The sequence below is a fragment of the Syngnathus scovelli genome, chromosome 3, assembly GCF_024217435.2.
Source record: "Syngnathus scovelli strain Florida chromosome 3, RoL_Ssco_1.2, whole genome shotgun sequence".
NCBI classification, from domain to species: Eukaryota; Metazoa; Chordata; class Actinopteri; order Syngnathiformes; family Syngnathidae; genus Syngnathus; species Syngnathus scovelli.
The window spans coordinates 16,542,637-16,561,566 of record NC_090849.1 but is presented as its reverse complement, the minus strand read 5'-3'; the positions used below and the strand labels follow the sequence as shown (position 1 = coordinate 16,561,566).

The window sequence follows — 18,930 nt, the reverse complement described above, 5'->3', positions numbered from 1 at the left end:
ATGTTTGATATTTGCACTAGAAAATTTTGTGTCCAAGTTTTCTTCCAGTTCTTGACATCTCAACATAAACCTAACATGGTTGTTTATTGGAGGATAACTAGTGAGATAACCTGTTTGTCGACAACTATTTCTAAGTCAACTTTGATTCAACCGTTTAGCCTCCCTCGTTTATACATCCACTGGAATTAGCCTTTATTTTTAAAATCCAAAACAGTATTTATGCTACTATTCAAACCTAACACAAGTACTGACACAATCTTGTGCTAGCTGCGCATTTAAGTGGAAAGTTTGACTAAATTACCACCCTGTTCACCCTGAAATGTCACAAATACAGACTCCCCATATGTTGCGATGAGTACTTTTCTAAGAGACTTTCAATTTATATGCTGGCTCTGTACACGTGTTTTGGGATGAGAGGCTTGCTTTCTCCCTGTACTGGTCATGTACGCTCTGCAGGGACAGGCTGTAATCAAGGGCCCGTAATTAGAGAGGCACTGGGAGTCGCCTCACTGTGAACAGAAATACCCTGAAATGCGGGCCTCATGTACCAAATGCAACGTGGTCAAAGTAAGATGAAGTATAATCAGCGTATATTTGTTGATTTAATGAGTTTAATGTACATTAAGCATCTGGTGGCTTTTATTAATTGCACTTAAGCACGAGGTATAATTGAAATTGATCTTGTGCATGGGCAGAAACACTTTTTCTGCATACTTTATCATACAAAAAAAATAGAGTAAAAGGTTTCAACAGGTCTTTTGCCAGGGGGCTCGGCCCATAAGAATATTACTTATGACCAGACAACTTCAATCTAGGGCTCCTTTCAGTTATGGCCCTTAGGATCATTTCCACTTTCTCGTTCTTACGGCACCCCTGCGTCAAAAGCGTGTCATGGAAGTCGAGCAGGAATGAACGAGGGTGGAGAAACTGAAAATAGAGGGATGGACATGACTTTCTTGGGAGCGGTTAAGAAAAGCTTCAGTATAACAGGGACGGCAATGCTCGGAAATTCTCCACCTCCTGTCTACATTTGTGTTGCCCTCTTTCCCCCCCGCTCTGTCCTCAGCTCACTCTGGTCCTGCTCACAACATCAACCAGGACAACTTGTAAGTATGGATTTATATTTGGATTATTTTATAATTTGACCTTCATGGAAAGGATGCACACAGTAGTTTAAGATGTATGCTTTTTTTTTTTTTTTACCATGTTCCCTAGATTACTATGATCAGTTTTAATGCTGTTGATGCAATTAGCCTATAAACACATTTGCCTGCAATTAAGCTGCTATCAAATTCTGCATTGTGTAGCCACCAGTATGATATGCTAATATTTCTGTATTGAGTATTACAAGTATTGCTCTTTAGTATTCAAACATGAGTAAGTGTTTCAAAAGCAAACAAGCACTGCATACTGGTTTATGTCAACTTTGTTGATTTTGGCCTTTTGTGTAAGTATATTTTTAAATCTGCTATTACCAACAAAGTGGTCTGAAGTGACACCCAATCTATATACCAATAATATAAATGATTTGCTTCATTTTGCATGATTCTAGTCAGTATTTAATGAGTAGTGTGAACCCACCAGCATAGTAATGTGGTAAATGGAATTATGGCCCTAATTATGGGGGGTTGAAGCGCAGTTCTATAGCTGAGGAGCCAACCATCTGGTTGTCTATACGACCACACAGGGAGGCCAATTTCCACTTTGCTGTGTCCATACAGGAGTTGCATCTTTATTTTAACTCAAAAGCTGCCATTGCTCACTGTTCCCATTTTTTATTCACATTTTCTCTTCAGAATGACAGCATAAACGGCAGGTAGAAAAGTCTATTTAGTAAATCATATTTAGTTTGGAGTTTTTTCAGCAAGTCAACATATTTCTCTGTGTGCACCAGCCCACAGCAGCTGGTGCCCAGTGTAAATATAGAGGCCGCCAGCCACTGGTGTCCCACGCCTGAGCACAATCTGGACTCGAACTTCCTGCTGGCTTTAGTGTGGTGGATGGGCGGCGTCTCCCTCCTCTACAAATTATAAGGCCTGCAGCACCAAACTGACTGTCTCCACCCCAAATAAGTAAAGGCTCGGCTGCCTGCTAAAATAGATCTACTGCAAGATGAGCAAGAGGAGAAAACCTGAATCAAGGTGGAAACTTGTAGTTAAGGTTACAGATGGAGCCTGGGTTGGGCTTTTTTAGGTTAAGGACCCACCAAGGCGTCACAAAATACGTCTGATGATTGCTCTTAAATAAAACATTGTGTTTGTAAAGGTTCATTCTGACCTTGGAAGTAACCCAAGGACCAAAAATGTTTCTCTTTGAGGCTATGTGCAGGCGAGAATGCACAGATTTGTGCTTAGTCTTTCCTCCCACCCATTTTGTTCAGAATTTTTATATCTACACCAGGGGTAGGAACATTTTGCTTCGGAGCCACATTGTAATTGTAAAACAGACAAATGGACCAGATCAGGACCAGGTGGTGAGCAACTCAGTGGCTGTCCTGTGTTGAGTTTGCATGTTCTCCTTGTACATGCTTGTCTGGGAACAAGTCCTGGGAGTACACTGCTACTAGGGCAGACTCCAGAATTTTTGTTTCCAGCAGGGTGGCCAGAAAGACATAACCTCATTGTATAGTACCTAATTGTTTTGATGATCCTGCAGGAAAGATGACATCCCACTTGGTTCTCCATATGGCCTGCCTGACCTTGCTGTCACTGTGCTGCGCCGTGACACAGGGCGTTCCGATGTTCTACAACATGTCCATGGATGGTAGCGGTGATGATGGGCTGGAGTTTCTATTTCCGAAGTACTTCTCCACCCGTGAACCCGCTCAAGTTAGCGCCGCTACTCATCCACCTGATGCATCCGACGCCCCCTCGTTCACTAACACCATCAAAACTACCATTGTCCGTCTAAAGGACTTTGTACTGACCAGAGTGGTGGATTTCCTGGAGGATAATCTTCTCATCATCATTGTCGTGACCTCTGTTCTCATCGTCTTGGTCTTTATTATCTGCTGCGCTTCTGCCATGAGTCAGAAGCGCAAGCTGGAGGCCTACAAGGTCCCCCCTCAAGCTACCAGGAAGTACCCTGTGGAAAAAAACATCCTACAGAGAGGTATGAGCGAGCCCCAGGAGAGACCTTACGCTGTGGACCACGTCAAGAGGGTCCACATGCAGAGCAGCGCCTCGCCCAAGAACCTGCGCGTACCCTCCAAGGCTCTGGTAGGAGAGAGGGGCCAGGACGTCAGGCTGTCACCGCGCACGGAGGTGAGGAAGGTTAGGGAGGTGGAGGAAGTGGAGAAGCGGAGAGAGGAAGTGGAGAAGCGCAGAGAGGAGCCAAGACACAGAGAGCATACGAAACGCAGGGAGGAAGTGCAGCATACCTCCAGTCAGCCTGTTTGCACCTGCCATCTGAAGAAGGCCCACTACTAGAGCGTGCTCAGCTCACGCCTGCTGCCTGCATTGCATTGACATTGCAAACGGGAAGCTGTAGAAAGATGTTTGCGTATTTATAAAATCCTACTAGTTAACATCTAGTGCTTGACTAGCTTGCAGGTGGCATCTCGTTCATAATTTGGCCTCACACATAACATTCAGTTGTTTGACTAATGTCAGACATCATTATGCCTAAGACATTCATTGTATTAGTGCACGCTAGTTGTTCTACTGGTGTTCATTTTACTTGTGCGGGTGAAGAACACGTCAGTACATCGACCTTAAGATGGCTTTTAATAGGAAGGTAATAGAAAAAAAGGACGTTACAGATATGACAGTTGTTCTATTAGTACAGCCGAATGGCTTTCTCGTAACTACGTACATGGTCCTTAAAGACCCTATAAAGTCAATTTGAGACTTGGTGATATATATATATATATATATATATATATATATATATATATATATATATATATATATATATATATATATATATATATATATATATATATATATATATATATATGTGAAAAGGCTGAGAATTGTTATCCAAATTGGAAAGCCTCATGAATATATTTGCTGATGTTTTTTTAATCCAAATTTGACAGGGTTGTTAGCGACATTTCTCTGTGGCATTCCAAATGTATTATTATTATTTTGACTTTACAGGGATTTAAAATATGACTTTATGTTACCAATATCTAGTTGTATGAAATTTAATGTAAGGCATCCAACAAGTACCTTATTTTAGAAATACTTTTACAATACCACAGCAGTAGAATCATGCCGCTGTGTCAGTTTGTGTCAATCAAATCTGACAAGCTGAATTTTCAATACAGCTTTCGGACTAGATTTCCTCAGTATATAGATGTACTTAATGTTGTGGATGGTGAATTCACAGTATTTAACTAATATACATATGTAAAAAAGATTACTAAAAAAAAAACAATGCTATAATTAGCACTGTCCATGTCCTGTATCAACCAAAGTCCAGTAAAAATAATTAAGAACAAAATTAATATATAGACTTTGCAGCCCAAGTGGTTATTGTAATAAGTTTGCCTCATATAAATAATAAGATAGTGTTTAAGTGTAAACACATGCCTGCCAAGACAGAGGAAGCTCCTCATAATGTCCTGCTGTACGTATATGCAATCAAGACAATTCCGCTTGAGAATTAATTTCTCGGTGCTACGAGTTGCCATAAAACTTGTCTTGATTACATTCCAAATATTTCTTTGTAGACACTTTCATCACATGTTAATGATTTATTTACTTGTTTTAAATGTTTTGGGCATTTATCTTATCTCCCCACAACTTTTTATGCACGTACAAATACATGTGACATCAATTTAACAAAAGAAAGACAATTTAAGTGTTATACATGCATGTTCATTCTCACCATCAAAAAATACATTTTTGTTGTGTGTAAACATTTTGTATTCTTTTTTCTTGTTTACTTCCTTATGTAAAAAGGTAAATTATCTAATTATGACTATCATATATTACTTTCTTGCGGTCAAAGTATCACCAGTATTGATAAACGGACCATGGTTTTGTTTCAACAGTGCCAATATATGAGTGGTGATCTTAAATTAAAGTATTTATCTAATCTGATACAATGTGTGTCCGGCTATTGATGCATAACTAAAAATATTTCATCCAAATGTGAACCTAGCAGTTTATGCAATTCTTATGACAAAATTTTGACAGTTTGTATTTGTCACTCTAACTAAACCTGTGTGTTTTATTTTTCTCTTGCTCTTTGATTTTCTTCTGTTGAATAAAACTGTGGATGAAGGCGTTTGTGTCATAGTTATTTACTGTGTGTGTATGTGTATATGTGTATATGTGTGTGTATATATATATATATATATATATATATATATATATATATATATATATATATATATATATATATATATATATATATATACATTCTCGACCTCTTTTGTCAACCAGGTTCTAAATAATTCGAGGAAAAACAAACTGCAGCAGATGGTGAGAGATCAACTAGCTTCTTGAACACACCTGGCAATTTGTACGACACTCTCTAACATGAAGACAAGGACCCTGTTCTTGTATTGCAGAGAACAGCAGAAGGAGCTCTCAAATGTATTAAGAATCCCCAATAGGTAACACAGCACCTCAAAGAAGAGCCTTTAAACTTTGATGAGTATCTGCCTGGGATTTTACATAAAGAGAGCATCTTTAAAAGACACACAAGACCGTTTATCTCCACTGGGAAGACATGCTGGAGAATCGAAGAAAGGTAAGAACAAGGATAATAGACAAAATAGCTCCCTGTATTGTTTACTTGCATTCTTATTTTTGTGTTATTATTCTCCTGCAGCAATTCATGATGCTGTCCAGATATGGCACTCTTGTGATCTTCTGCATCTGTTCACTAGTATGTGGCGCAACATCTTTATGTCCCGTTGGGTGCTGCTGTTTTTATCCAGGAGTTTTGGTTCTGTGTGAGCGCTTGGGCCTTAAGTCACTTCCTCGTTTAGTCCCTCTCAACACCGCCATCCTGTCGATGGCGAAAAACCAGCTCTGTAACGTGGACCGTCTACTCCGTCCCTTCACCAACCTGCGGGAGCTCAGCCTCAGTCACAATTTATTGGCCCGCTTCCCCCGTGGCCTCCCTCCCAGCTTGGAAGCGCTTTTTCTACAGCAGAACCGAATCACTTACATCACCTTAGGTGCTTTGACGCAACTGAGGAACCTCACTCGGTTGGATCTGAAAAACAATCGCATCCGTGCCATCCAGCCAGGGGCGCTTCAAAGCCTAAAGAAGTTGCAGATCCTCTTGCTGAAGGGCAACAAATTGACCAGCCTTTCTCTAAACCTGCCGGCTTCTTTAACCCACTTAGACCTCTCTGCTAACTGCATTTTAACCATAGGCCTGCCCTCTCTGTGTGACATTTTGTATATGCACAGCTGGTTATCAAGTAGCAAGTCAAGGAAGACCAGCACAGACCTGGTATGCACTGAGCCAGTCCATCTTGCTTACCATCTGCTTCTAAACCTCTCGATGGAGGCAATCTGTCCTGGTGTCAAGTCAAATGACAAGACACTTCAGATGAAGGCTTTGACTGTGAATCATTTGTCACCTTGGGTCCAAAGTTCACCGAAGGAGAAAAATTTGAATGGCTGGCCAGCACGGCAAATAGCAGAAGACCCCTATGCAGGCCATCCTCCTGAAAATAAAGCCAATGTGGAAACAGTCCCACTGACTTGGATTTTAGAAGAACACTTATTTTTTAACACTTTCACTTATGATGAGTGTTTTTCCTTGAATAAGGGCCAAACCGTGAGCCTATCCCATTCAACTCCAAGCCCTTATGAGGAAAAAAAGCACATCGACACCACCACCCCCCACCGCTCGCAGATGATTACAACCCATCAAACAGTGTCACGGGCTTCATTTTTCACAAAGAATAACACTACCTCGTCTACCCCCAACTTCCTTCACTCAGTACTCATTTGGCTGCTAGCGGTTTCCTCCTCATGCTGCTGTTGTGACTAGTGCTAAACGTTTCTGCCTCTATGCTTAAATGTATGTTGTTATCAAGACATAAAAAGGAGCATAAAAGGAACACACCTGAATTATTGTAATATTGATCTTTAATTTCCAGTTTCAAAATCTCCATGACAAATGTGATTAAAATAAAACTACATAGACATCGTTTTTGGTATGTGATTGATGCTAAAGAAATGTTAGTATTGCAGCATCATAAATGCAAATGTTATTGAACAATAGGCTTGTTACATTATTAGCCGAGAAAAGAGAGGGGATGAGCCATAATCTCAAAGGAAGTTCTCGTGACAACATGCTATACGTAAATGACACATCCCTGAGGTACACCGACCCATTATGGAAAATGAATGATGATAAATTAACCGCTGGCTTTGACACCTTGCTCCTCCTTGTTCTGTTTTATTCTGTAGTCTGACAGGGCCGCTCTTATGGCATCTTCTGCAAGCACTGAAAGACACAAAAGAAGAAAAGAGTGAGCAGGTGTCTGAGGTGATACCTGAAGTCATACCTCTATAAAAAGAGGGTAGTGTCCCTTGACTAATATCTCCCTACCCAGCTCCTCCCAAATATTGGTTAAACCTGCACTGAGGTATGCTTTTTGCTATAAGGTACATAGACATCTGTTATGTTGCATCAATTTCTGCTTTTAAATATCGCTTCATACTGCGTCATTGCTTACTGGAACAATGAAGCTTGACAGGTGGAAGTGAGAGTTCTTTTGCAATGTCTGTGTTCTTGATTCTCAAAGCCTCATCGATCTGCAAGAAAAAAGATGAGAGCGACCTCAATCAATGCAAAAGTCCCCCCCCCCCCCCGAAATGTTTGATTCTTTGCAGACTCACCGACTTCCCTTTCACCCACTCAGTCGCCAGAGAGCTGGAAGCGATGGCCGATCCGCAACCAAAAGTCTTGAATTTGGCATCCACGATCTTACCATTTTCATCCACTTCAACCTAGAGATAAAATAAATCACTATATCTGCTTGACACACACCAGCAGTTATATATATTTTTTTACCACTTCACTTACTTGGAGTTTCATGACGTCGCCGCAGGCTGGTGCTCCGACTAAACCCGTCCCCACATTCTTGGCATTTTTATCCAAAGAGCCCACATTTCTTGGGTTTTCATAGTGGTCCACAACCTTCAGAAGTATACAAGAGAGAATCATTACAACGCAACAGGACTTACGTTTGTTTAGCAAAGCGGTTATTCGATATTCATAATATCCACCTTGATATACTCGTGCTCTCTGTCCTAACTTGATGGACAATCGCACAAGTGGAACCATTATCTTGTAAAGTATTTTAGTTACACCACTTGTGCTAATTTTGGCCTTCAAGTAAACAATTAAACCTCACTAGTAAACAACTGGGCTGCACTAGTATCATCACTACTAGGCCTAACTAGTAAGCACGTAGGCCAATAGGACCCTTCTAGACTCTCTTAGTGGCATCAAAAGGCCCACTTGTAACATGTAGTTGTTCTGCTAGTATGATAGTTGTCCTGGTGTACAGAAATGTCATACACAGTAACCGGGGACAGTTGGTGGGGAAGTAAAATGATAACAATACACATTAATTCTCCAAGTGCACTGAAATGACTTACTAGTAAGCACAAGGACGAACTAGGACGTTGACTTTAATCAGGATATCGATTAAATGCTAGCACTGTTGACCCAATAAGGCAGCACGCACGAGCAAAGAACACGGCAAATGCTAGAGCTTCGTTGCAAAAGTAAGAAAATGTGTGATAATTTGATTACCTTCTTGTGATATGAGCAGGTGATTTGTAGCTCCGGGCACAGCAACCTTGTGTTCAACAACAACGACGAAGACTTTCGTAAGGCCATCGCCATGTTCAAAAACCGAGAAGTTCCGGAAATGAACGAGTAAACACGAGTCTTGATGGGTTTATTGATAAACACTGTGTTCGGGGAACGAAGGGTTGGAGCGCCCACTAGCGGCTTGGGTTTGTTATTACAGCATGGACTAGGGGCTGTTTCGGCTTGTTACTAGGCAAGACAGCCTTTCCAACATGGCAGCGACGAGCAACGCAGAGCCTACGCATTTGCAAGATATGGACGAGGACGACGAGGAGATGGACGATCGGGAAATGGACTCGGAGGGCGACGGCGGGGAGAGCATGGGAGTAGACAATTCTGACGATGAAGAGGACGACACGTCCGAAGACGAGAAAGAAAATGAAGCTGAAATCCAACGGCTAGAAGAGCAGGTAACTCTTAATTTTTTGACGTTAGCCAAGAAGCTAAACGCGAATGAATGAGTGGGAAACAGTCGCCGACAGCTTCACCAGCGAAAGCTTGCTACGCAATTCTGTTCACACAGGATTAGAATAAACAATTATCGTCTGAAGTTGTTTCAATAGCGACGTTCGTGGCGTGACATGATGCTAGCAGTACACGCGCCGCGCGTTTTGCTTTGTGACGTCACAGCCCCAGGACATAAGTTATCAGAGTGCAAAAAAAAAATGTTTATGAATCTTAAGTTTTGTGTTTGGCTCAATGTCCTAACAGTTGAAATCATCTCCCTCAACAGCAACACAGGAAATAAACAACAAACCACTCAATAAATTTATATATGCATATAAGAAAACCAACTAAACACCACACTTGGTGATGGCGCTGCAGGAAAAACTCCTCAGAAGAAACTGTGAACAAAATCCAGATCATAAAAGTATTAAAAAAAACTGATATGTAGCAGTAATTGAGTGTTCCTCAAGCCGTAGCACACATTTTCTCTGTGAAACGTTGTCAGACTTACTACCATTGTAAACTCCTGTCGATTAGTAAAAAGACATGAAAGAAAGATGTCTCACTGTATTATTTGTAACTACAATTTTTACCATTCGCTTGTCAAAAAGACACCAATCTCACATGTTGAATAATACCGTTTTGTGTTTTCCAGCTATCAATCAACGCCTTCGACTACAACTGCCATGTTGATCTCATCAAACTACTCAAACATGAGGGTGAACTTCTGCGGCTGCGAAAGGCGAGGCAGAAGATGAGTGAACTTTTTCCTCTCACGGAAGGTTGGTGTATGTAGGTCCAGACGCAGACAAACATGTTGATCTGTTTTAATTGCATAGCTGACCTCTTGTGTGTAACCCCATAGAGATCTGGCTCGACTGGCTCAAGGATGAGATCCGCCTGACTGAAGAAGAACCAAACCGAGAAAAAGTGAACGAGCTTTTTGAGAAGGCTATAAAAGACTACATTTGTGAGTACATACGGACAAACCTAAAGACTTGACACGTAGCTTTGTTTGCTGAGATTCGGCATCTTATTGTTACACTCAGGCCCAGATATATGGCTGGAATATGCCCAGTATTCTATCGGCGGCATGGGCTCGCCGGGTGGCATAGAGAGAGTGAGATCCGTTTTTGAGAGAGCCATCACAGCTGTTGGGCTTCACATGACCAAGGGGCAAACGGTGTGGGAGGCCTACAGAGAATTTGAGAATGCCATTCTGGCCACAGTACAGGTCAGTGTCGTCTTCATGAGCAACATTTTTACCAATGTCTGATGTAGCCGTTCCCCAGTCAAGGTTCAAATTGTCTCCTTTGGCCTCACAACAGCGACATTTCTCCGTGTTAATGCCTCTGGATTTGCTCATTTTCCTTGTAGTCATTTTGTTGTGTTGTTCATCCTCTCTATTGTCTTTGCTTTCAGCCTCCTCCTGGCAAGATTCCCAGCCACGATGAGCAAGAGCTGCTGAACAAGCAGCTTCAGCGCATCCATACACTGTTTCGCCGGCAGCTGACCATTCCATTAATGGGTAAGGATGTCCTCTTCTTGCTCCAGATGGGGTGCTAGAAAATGAGCAACAGTTTGGTCTGTGTGGGCCGGCCTAGAAATGTACATCAATCATGGTGGGGGAAAAAAACCCCCAATGTTGTTGCACAACAATTGTCAGACTCAGTCTTGAAGACTATGTAAAAACAATCATAAATTAAATTTCATAAATTAAAAATGTTTGTTTGGTTCTTTAGACATGGAGGCAACGTATGCAGAGTATGAAGAATGGTCTGACCAAGGGGCACCGGAGGAAATCTTGCATCAGTACAAAACTGCTTTGCAGCAGAGGGAGAAGTACAAGCCCTTTGAAGAGTCACTGGTAAGCAACCACCAATGAGGAATCAGACTTGGTTTTCCTGCTGGGTCACATGACTCTGCAAGCTGTCTCTTGATTGATTCGGTTGTCCTTTCGCAGCTAGTAGCGGAGACGCCCAAACTGGCCGAGTACCAGGCCTATATCGACTTTGAAATGAAGGAAGGGGACCCGGCCCGCATCCAGATGACGTTTGAGCGGGCTCTGGTTGAGAATTGCCTGGTACCCGACATGTGGACCAAATACACTATATATCTCGTGAGTACACTGCAGATTACTTTTGGTTCAGTCAAATAGTTTTGTAATATTGTGGAGTTTTATGTTGGTGAAGAATAAGCAATTGGCCCTAACAATATTAAATCCAAAGACGATGGCATATCACAGTTGGTTTTGTTTTCTTTGGCCTGTCTAGGACCGTCAACTGAAAATCAAAGATCTGGTTCTCTCCACTCATGATCGCGCTGTCCGAAACTGTCCGTGGACTATGAGTCTGTGGAAGAGCTACTTGCAAGCTGTCGAGAGGCACGGGGGCACTCATCAAACAGTTCCAGGCAAATACTAATTGGACTAATCTGCACACAGTTTAGGCGTCTGTGTTAAGGAAAACTGAAGGGGATCTTGGTGTTTTCCACAGATTTGTTTGAAAAAGCTCTGAACGCAGGCTTCATTCAAGCTACGGATTATGTGGAGATCTGGCAGGTTTATCTCGACTACCTGAGGAGACGTGTGGATTTCAGCCAAGGTGAGAGCAGCATTACGCAAAGTCCGCACTTGTCTGTTTGTTTGGAAACATTGGTGAATTGTCCCTCTGCTGGTGGCCTTCCCTGTGTCGCAGAATCAAGTCAAGAATTGAAGGAGCTACGAGGATCCTTCACTCGCTGTCTGGACTACATGAAACAAGATGTTGAAGAAAGTAGGTGAACTCTCATTCAGAATGTTCTGTTGGAGTTGAAAGTGCTTTTCCACTCTGACTCGTTGTGTCCTGACTTTAGGATTTGGAGAAAGTGGAGACCCTTCCTGTAACATAATGCAGATCTGGGCAAGGATAGAGGTAAGTTGTTGTTACTATGGCAACGGTTTTGAATGGATGGCCCTCCTTTGTATTTGCCCTCGTTTCAGTCTGTATCAAATTTGCCAACAACTATGAGACTCTTATGTGCATAAGGGCTTTACAAATACTTGACTTGACCTCTTCACAGGCCCGGCATTGTAAAAACATGCAAAAAGCCCGGGAACTGTGGGACAGCATCATGACAAAAGGGAATGCCAAATATGCCAACATGTGGCTGGAATACTACAACCTCGAAAGGTCGCTCATGTGCAAAGTGAGATATCAAACAAATGTGACAGCATGCTGACTTGTATTTCGCTCCTCCTCGCCAGAGCCTATGGAGATTCTGTCCACTGTCGGAAAGCGCTTCACCGAGCAGTCCAGTGCACCTCTGACTACCCGGAACACGTGTGTGAGGTCCTGCTCACCTTTGAGAGAGTGGAAGGTGAGCTCCTCCCCCCACATATGACATGCTGATGCAAGAGTTGGGGAGGTTTTCATGATACATCTATGCACCCAGGCTCTTTGGAGGACTGGGACGTGGCGGTCCAAAAAACCGAGACTCGTCTGAACAGAGTTAATGAGCAACGCGCAAAGGTCTGAAGCAGACATTCGCGTTTGTTTGAGCATGTCTGTCTTTTAGAAGCTTTATGACTCTCACAAACCTTTGGGCTGTTTGTTAGATGGCAGAGAAAGAAGCCATCCAGGCTTTTCAAGAGGAGGAACAACTGGAGCAGAGGCGGAAGGGCAAGGCAGACAAAAGGAATCAGAAGAAATTTCAGAAAGGAACGGGTCGCTTTGGGGAGAAGAGGAAAGCAGAGGAGGATGAGTGGACTGACCATGCAGGTAAATTGGAGACGTAGACTAAAAGACCAAACACTCTTATTGAAATAATTTGAGTTTCCCACCCCAAACTGACAATTGTATACAACCTATTCTATTGTCATTTTTTTGCCGCCAAACACAGCTTTTTATCAGACATCTGAAGGTTTTAGGCTGTAGCAGATTTATCAATGTGAATGATTTATTGTCATCTCAACCATTAGTTAAAGCAGACACATTTGGTCCCCTTTGTTGTTGACAGAACAAGCTCCGAAGCGACATAGAGGAAATGGTGAGCAAAGCAAAGAGGAGTATTTACAGAGTCCCGGGCTTCAAACGAGTGAGAAGAAAGCTCCTCCTGGCTACAAAGGTTCAACAAGGCCTGGATTCAACAAAGCCCACCAGGACGGTGCCCAGAATCAAAGTGACGATAAAATGGAGCTTCGCAACGATGACAACAGCGTATTCATTAGCAACCTATCGTATACCCTGGAAGCACCTGAGGACACACTGAGGACACTCTTTGAGACCTGTGGAACCGTCAAACAGATTCGCCTGGTCTCCTCCAACAAGGGGACTTTCAAGGGTTACGGCTACGTGCAGTTTGAAAACGCAGAGTCTGTCTCAGAAGCCCTCAAACTCGACAGACGGGAAGTGGAGGGCAGGCCTATGTTTGTGTCACCATGTGTAGACAAGAACAAGAACCCAGACTTCAAGGTAATTATGAAATGCAGTGAAGCCCCGTTTATTGTGGGAATACATTTAAAGCCTACATGATAGAGAACAGATGATGTGACAAAACAACCACAATTAGATGATTGACTTGAGTAATTATATCATTGTTTCTTGCGGTTTTATACAAGTTACTAATTCACACCCATAGGTCTTTAAGTACAACACAAATATGGAAAAACACAAAATCTTCATCTCCGGGCTGCCATTTTCCTGCACCAAGGAGCAACTGGAAGAAATAAGCAAGAGTCACGGCACCGTCAAGGAAGTTCGTCTCGTTACATTCCGTTCAGGAAAGCCCAAGGTGAGACCTGAGGGCCGTGCAAGACGGTGAGCATGAGAATGATGAGAATGATGAGGACACGGGCTGACCTTTTGGTATTGTTCGCTTGTGCAGGGTTTAGCATATGTTGAGTTTGCAGATGAAGCTCAGGCATCTCAGGCAGTCTTGAAAATGGACGGCACGGACGTGGAGGGGAACAAAATCTCTGTTGCTATAAGCAATCCTCCTCGCCGAAACTCGAGCAAGCCTGGTGCCAGCCAGCCCGCCACAAATCTGACGCCTCACCAGGCCTACGGCGCGTAAGTAGGCCTCTTCAATTCTCTCAATGAGCGCTAACAGCTTTGCCTAATTTTGCCGTTGAACATTTGCCCTCCCAGGAGAGGGAGAGGACGCACACAGGTGTCATTGCTCCCTCGCTCTCTGAATCGCCAAAGTGGGCCATCAAGCAAAGTGGAGAACGGGAGCTCTGAGGATGGTGCCGGAGACGCCAAGCCTTTGTCCAATGCAGACTTTGCTAAGATGCTCCTGAAGAAGTGAAAAGATGCTGGCTGGGTTCACATGGAAAGTAATCATGCCATCCTTTCCAAAATACTAAGTGTTTGCAACTGACTTTCTGCAAATGTCAGCCTTCTCGTCCTTGTTCCCGCGAGATTGCCTTAACTGCAGAGCTGCTGCCCTCCACCAGCCCCAAGACTACTTTGGACCCTTGCCATTTTTACTTTTCCTTCCTGGTTGCGTTTAAATGTTGCTGTCAGGTTTTATGAAATAAGTGTAGAATACATGTTTGTAAATACGTTTGAAAAAATGGTAGACACCATTTTCCCAACTTCAACATTTTCTTATTCGAATCGGACATTGGATCGAACAGTGTTAAGCAATGTGTAGATTAGTGTGTGTACATACAATAAGAAGACATACCTATCAGTTGTCAACAGAATTGTGCAAAATTATTTTTGTTAGACTTTGTGAGTTGAAAGACAACCATGTGAAACAGTTAAATGATTAAAACTAGTCCAACACTCTTTTGACATGAACTTGAACGTGATCCCTTGAAATTTCAGTTCGACTTAAAATGTCACATTTTAAAAGGCATAATAAATTAACTGGCTGGGGTTGACTTGCTTCAGACCCTCACATTTAATTTCAAAACTATGCACTTTTGCCAGTGTTCATCAGTTATACAGTGTTCATCAGTTATAGTAATTGTACTAATTTTGTTTTTCCTTTTTTAATCACTTCACTGGTTTCTTTTATATCAAACAAATTGTTTTAGGTTCTTCATCCTTCATCCATCAGCTGATAGACGCGTCGCTATCACATCTGTGACACTCTGATGAAGGCAGAAGAAACCGCTGAAACTTGTCAGGTAAAGAACCTAAAACAATTTGTTTGATATAAAAGAAACCAGTGAAGTGATCAGTTATAGTAGATAAGTCTTAGATTAACTTAAGAAAAAAAAGTACAAATAAGTGAAGGACAAGAAAAAAAAGTACAAATAAGTGAATGACAATTATGATTTGGAATATAAGCTATGTAAAGTGCTCACCACAGTGGCCTACTGTAATATTCAATACACATTCTGTTTATTATGTAGTGTGTGTGGCTGTTTTATAGACAGTGAATACAATATTCATTCTTAAGTTCATTGAAATGTTTAATGGCTAGTTTATGGTTGTTAATCCATATATTACCTTTGATTTGAAAGCTGAAAAGTGTTGTTATAAAATAAAGATATCGACCTCACCGGGGCGATATTTAATGTGTTACTTCCAAGTGCATATCAAATTGATTTATGCTGAAAGTTAATATCACTTTATTTGCATAAAATAAATAAATGATGAAAGTGCTATCACATTCTTCCCAAAAGAACTCTGCACGAGAATGTCAGTTATTGAAGCTATTGAAGTCACAACAGTTGTCGCATGGACTCGATCGCCTATTCTCACTCAAACCAATTTTCAACAGTTTCAAGACATGAGCTGATGTTTAGTTTATGACCTCTTAGGGTGAATGCTAGTGCCCTCCGGTCCCCAAATCAGTTGTGAACTGGGATGGTGTGTTTGCAGTCAGGACAGGCTTGATCCTGCTGGGCTCCCGGGAGTCCCACCGCGTGCTCAGTGGTGGAGATCAACAAAGTGTCCAGTGTAATCTCGGTGCATTTGGCAATGAAACGAATGAAAGGACGCACGTCGCCCTCGTTGGCCGTGTCTAGAGCCGTGTAGTACTCTGCCCTTTGTTCTTTGCGAATGGTGATGGGCGGGTATCGCGCTTGCATGAGCACGAGGTTCATCAAGAGCCTCGACGTGCGCCCGTTGCCGTCCACGAACGGATGCACGTACACCAGTTTGTAGTGAGCAAGAGCGGCGTACTCGACCGGGTGCAGCTGCAAGGCTTCATCCGAGTTGAGCCACTGGACCAGCTCCTGCATGTGCCGCTGCAGGTCCTGCGGGTGCGGCGGGATGTGATGGCCTACGAACACTTGGTTAGTGCGCAGGCGCCCTCCCTCCACAGGGTCCACGTAACCCAGCACTCTTTTGTGGATCTCCAGGATGTCACTAACTCTGATTGTTCCCATTCTAGACAACAGTGTGGTGTTGATGTACTTCATGGCTGCATCCACGCCAATGGCCTCGTTCTGCTCCTGCAGACTCTTGCCGGGGACGGCGTAGCGCGTCTCGATGATGTGACGGATCTCAGATAAAGTGAGAGTGCTGCCCTCTATGGCCACTGTGTGGTAGATGTGGTGGTAGTAAGTCTCCTCCATCACCCGGCGTAGCGCAGAGTTGCTTTTAGGGATGGACATGAGCCTACGCACCTTACTGTCAATGATGCCAAAGTGACGCTGGTCAATCTCCTCCACCAACGGCAGGGTGCGGTCTCGGCTCACCAGTGCTCTCTTGTTACAAGGTGAGATAGCCAACGCCTTCGTGTACAGGTGGTCTGCTTGCACGACGTCCTTTTCTTCCTCCAAAATAGTCCCGAGCTCAGTCAGGGCGTCCGCAAAGTCTGGATTCAGACTGAGTGCGTGTACCAGCAGCTTGTGAGCTTTCTCCTTCTTGCCGTGTTTCCTCATCTCCTGGGCCAGCTGAAGAGCCGCTCTGGCCTCAAAAATCATCTCTAGATCACAACAGGAGGGAGAACTCAGGTCATGCAGAAAACACACAAGAGCTATAGACGCTACATGAAAACACGTGTACATTAGCTACTTTCAGTGATGTTTTTGTTTCGTGGTGTTAGCCTGACTTGAACCCAACTGAATTGTCAAGACAAGGGGAAGATGAGGGAACAGAAACCCCCGAAGGCTGATATCAAAGCGACTTGGGCTACCACCCCAACTCTGCCAAAGCCTGACCCTGTCAATGTCACGCTGCCTTGATGTTGTATCAACAAAGTATCTATGGACTTTTAAACTCTTAGGTGGCCAATATGTCTGTAGAAGATCACATGAAATATTCTAATTTTGTAAAACAATGGATGGAAAGCAGTGAGTTTAGGCATTGTGTATGTACCTTTGCTAGGCTTGGATTTGAGCGGAAGCAGGTCGAGGCCCGTAAGAGGGAGAGTGAGGCCGGTGGTCTGCACAGCTGAGGGCTGCAGTGAGACCCCCCACAGCCGGCATCGAAACTGTGCGATGGCATTCAAGGAACCATTGCACTCCTCTACTCCAACCAAGGGTGTTAGCAGGGCCACCAGAGATCCCAGGAAGACACACAGGAGTGGGCCCCATCCTCCGAGGAGACGGTCGCTAGTATATCGCCACGCCGTCATAACCGCCGTGACAATTCTGATTTGAAACCTCCATTCTCTACACCACGCCACACTTTCTATTTGGACCCCAGCTAGGGAAGCTGAAGCTCGGACGGCTGAGATTGGAAACAAAAGGACCACCAGCCACTCGTCAATGAACAAAACACTTTTCCAGTTACTATATTAAGGAGATTTTTCTGCGGAGCTTTTCAATAGGCTGATCGACGAGAAATATCCCAAAAACGGCCAAACTGGTATAACAACTCTATAACACCTAAACATACAGTCGGCGTTTTTTCGTCCGGACCTGTAAACATACAGCGAAATCATTGGCCAGACGCATGTGGAAGAACAACGGTGATTGGTTAAAAATCTGCAATACAGAGAAAGTTCGTAGTCCTCTCTGATTGGAAGGATAGGTACATATATTATGCCCTACATTTGATCTGTCAGGCGTCACTAGTGATGTGCATTCCAGTTCAGACAAAAAAATATCAAGTAAACACTCTGTATTACATCCCGTGGGAACAACATACATCAAACAATACAACTTTTTTTTACGTTTTAATTGGCGAATATAAAAACAAGGAATAAAACATCAGACAAGTTTTAACATAAATGTTTATTAAAAAAAATAAAAATTATATATATATATATTAAAAGTAAATTTCAACTTGTAGTTTATATATTGGATAATAATATTTAGGCGTATATATGCATACACGTTATTGAAAAACTACTATAAGTGCTATAAAATCAAGATTACCCAAAGAGAAGCATAATCTCCCTGTTGTTGCATAACGGCACATCCCTTCATGCAATAAAGTTAGCCGTGAGCTTGGCGAAAACGTGCATGAAATAAGTGGTGTTTCAGTGAGTGGTTCTTTCTTTCCTTGGCAAATCGTAAATCTACATTTTGGCTTACAACACTGAGTGCCTAAAGTCCCAATGATCGTGAGCAGCAGGGGGGGGGCCCCATTTCAACCCCTTACACTGAGTGCCAAGCAGGGAAGAAATGGGTACCATTGTTATAGTCACTGGTATGACTCGGCAGGGGTTTGAACCCACAACCTCCCAATCTCAGGGCGGACACTCTCCTCTTAGGCCACTGAGCTGGTAAACACTTGTATCGTAGTATAACACTTATAGTCATTTTTAAATAACGTGTATACCTATATACGCCTAAAT

The 18,930-nt window shown here is 42.9% G+C and overlaps 4 protein-coding genes across 4 annotated transcripts; 2 read left to right on the top strand and 2 right to left on the bottom strand.

Moving 5' to 3' along the window:
• The first annotated feature begins 37 nt into the window (after window positions 1-37).
• Window positions 38-5,234, top strand: tmem119a (transmembrane protein 119a). The gene is made up of 2 exons (XM_049762838.2): window positions 38-1,106; window positions 2,656-5,234. The coding sequence occupies exon 2, from the start codon at window positions 2,661-2,663 to the stop codon at window positions 3,426-3,428; it is 768 nt and encodes a 255-aa protein (XP_049618795.1). The 5' UTR covers window positions 38-1,106; window positions 2,656-2,660; the 3' UTR covers window positions 3,429-5,234.
• Window positions 5,235-7,043: 1,809 nt separating this feature from the next.
• iscua (iron-sulfur cluster assembly enzyme a) lies at window positions 7,044-8,905 on the bottom strand. The gene is made up of 5 exons (XM_049762965.1): window positions 8,740-8,905; window positions 8,005-8,118; window positions 7,818-7,928; window positions 7,655-7,733; window positions 7,044-7,422 (listed from the first exon to the last, which is right to left on the bottom strand). The coding sequence occupies exons 1-5, from the start codon at window positions 8,830-8,832 to the stop codon at window positions 7,334-7,336; spliced, it is 486 nt and encodes a 161-aa protein (XP_049618922.1). The 5' UTR covers window positions 8,833-8,905; the 3' UTR covers window positions 7,044-7,333.
• A 73-nt stretch (window positions 8,906-8,978) lies between these two features.
• On the top strand, window positions 8,979-15,112 carry sart3 (spliceosome associated factor 3, U4/U6 recycling protein). Its single transcript, XM_049762963.2, has 19 exons — window positions 8,979-9,209; window positions 9,902-10,028; window positions 10,112-10,216; window positions 10,296-10,480; window positions 10,669-10,774; window positions 10,989-11,113; window positions 11,210-11,365; window positions 11,520-11,658; window positions 11,742-11,849; window positions 11,943-12,020; window positions 12,100-12,158; window positions 12,307-12,416; window positions 12,491-12,603; window positions 12,679-12,755; window positions 12,842-13,004; window positions 13,243-13,697; window positions 13,864-14,016; window positions 14,110-14,294; window positions 14,373-15,112. The coding sequence occupies exons 1-19, from the start codon at window positions 9,012-9,014 to the stop codon at window positions 14,530-14,532; spliced, it is 2,802 nt and encodes a 933-aa protein (XP_049618920.1). The 5' UTR covers window positions 8,979-9,011; the 3' UTR covers window positions 14,533-15,112.
• Window positions 15,113-15,795: 683 nt separating this feature from the next.
• On the bottom strand, window positions 15,796-18,081 carry ficd (FIC domain protein adenylyltransferase). The gene is made up of 2 exons (XM_049762964.2): window positions 17,505-18,081; window positions 15,796-17,112 (listed from the first exon to the last, which is right to left on the bottom strand). Exons 1-2 carry the CDS (start codon window positions 17,761-17,763, stop codon window positions 16,031-16,033), a joined length of 1,341 nt encoding a protein of 446 aa, XP_049618921.1. The 5' UTR covers window positions 17,764-18,081; the 3' UTR covers window positions 15,796-16,030.
• Between the last annotated feature and the right edge of the window lie 849 nt (window positions 18,082-18,930).

Coding starts and splice junctions, on each gene's coding strand:
- tmem119a (XM_049762838.2), top strand. CDS start 2,661: ATGACATCCCACTTGGTTCTCCATATGGCCTGCCTGACCTTGCTGTCA.
- sart3 (XM_049762963.2), top strand. CDS start 9,012: ATGGCAGCGACGAGCAACGCAGAGCCTACGCATTTGCAAGATATGGAC. Junction 10,029..10,111: donor ACTTTTTCCTCTCACGGAAG/GTTGGTGTATGT, acceptor GTAACCCCATAG/AGATCTGGCTCGACTGGCTC. Junction 12,756..12,841: donor TTAATGAGCAACGCGCAAAG/GTCTGAAGCAGA, acceptor GCTGTTTGTTAG/ATGGCAGAGAAAGAAGCCAT.
- ficd (XM_049762964.2), bottom strand. CDS start 17,763: ATGACGGCGTGGCGATATACTAGCGACCGTCTCCTCGGAGGATGGGGC. Junction 17,113..17,504: donor CAAATCCAAGCCTAGCAAAG/GTACATACACAA, acceptor GTTGTGATCTAG/AGATGATTTTTGAGGCCAGA.
- iscua (XM_049762965.1), bottom strand. CDS start 8,832: ATGGCGATGGCCTTACGAAAGTCTTCGTCGTTGTTGTTGAACACAAGG. Junction 8,119..8,739: donor CCTGCTCATATCACAAGAAG/GTAATCAAATTA, acceptor ATACTTCTGAAG/GTTGTGGACCACTATGAAAA. Junction 7,734..7,817: donor AGTGGGTGAAAGGGAAGTCG/GTGAGTCTGCAA, acceptor TTTTTCTTGCAG/ATCGATGAGGCTTTGAGAAT.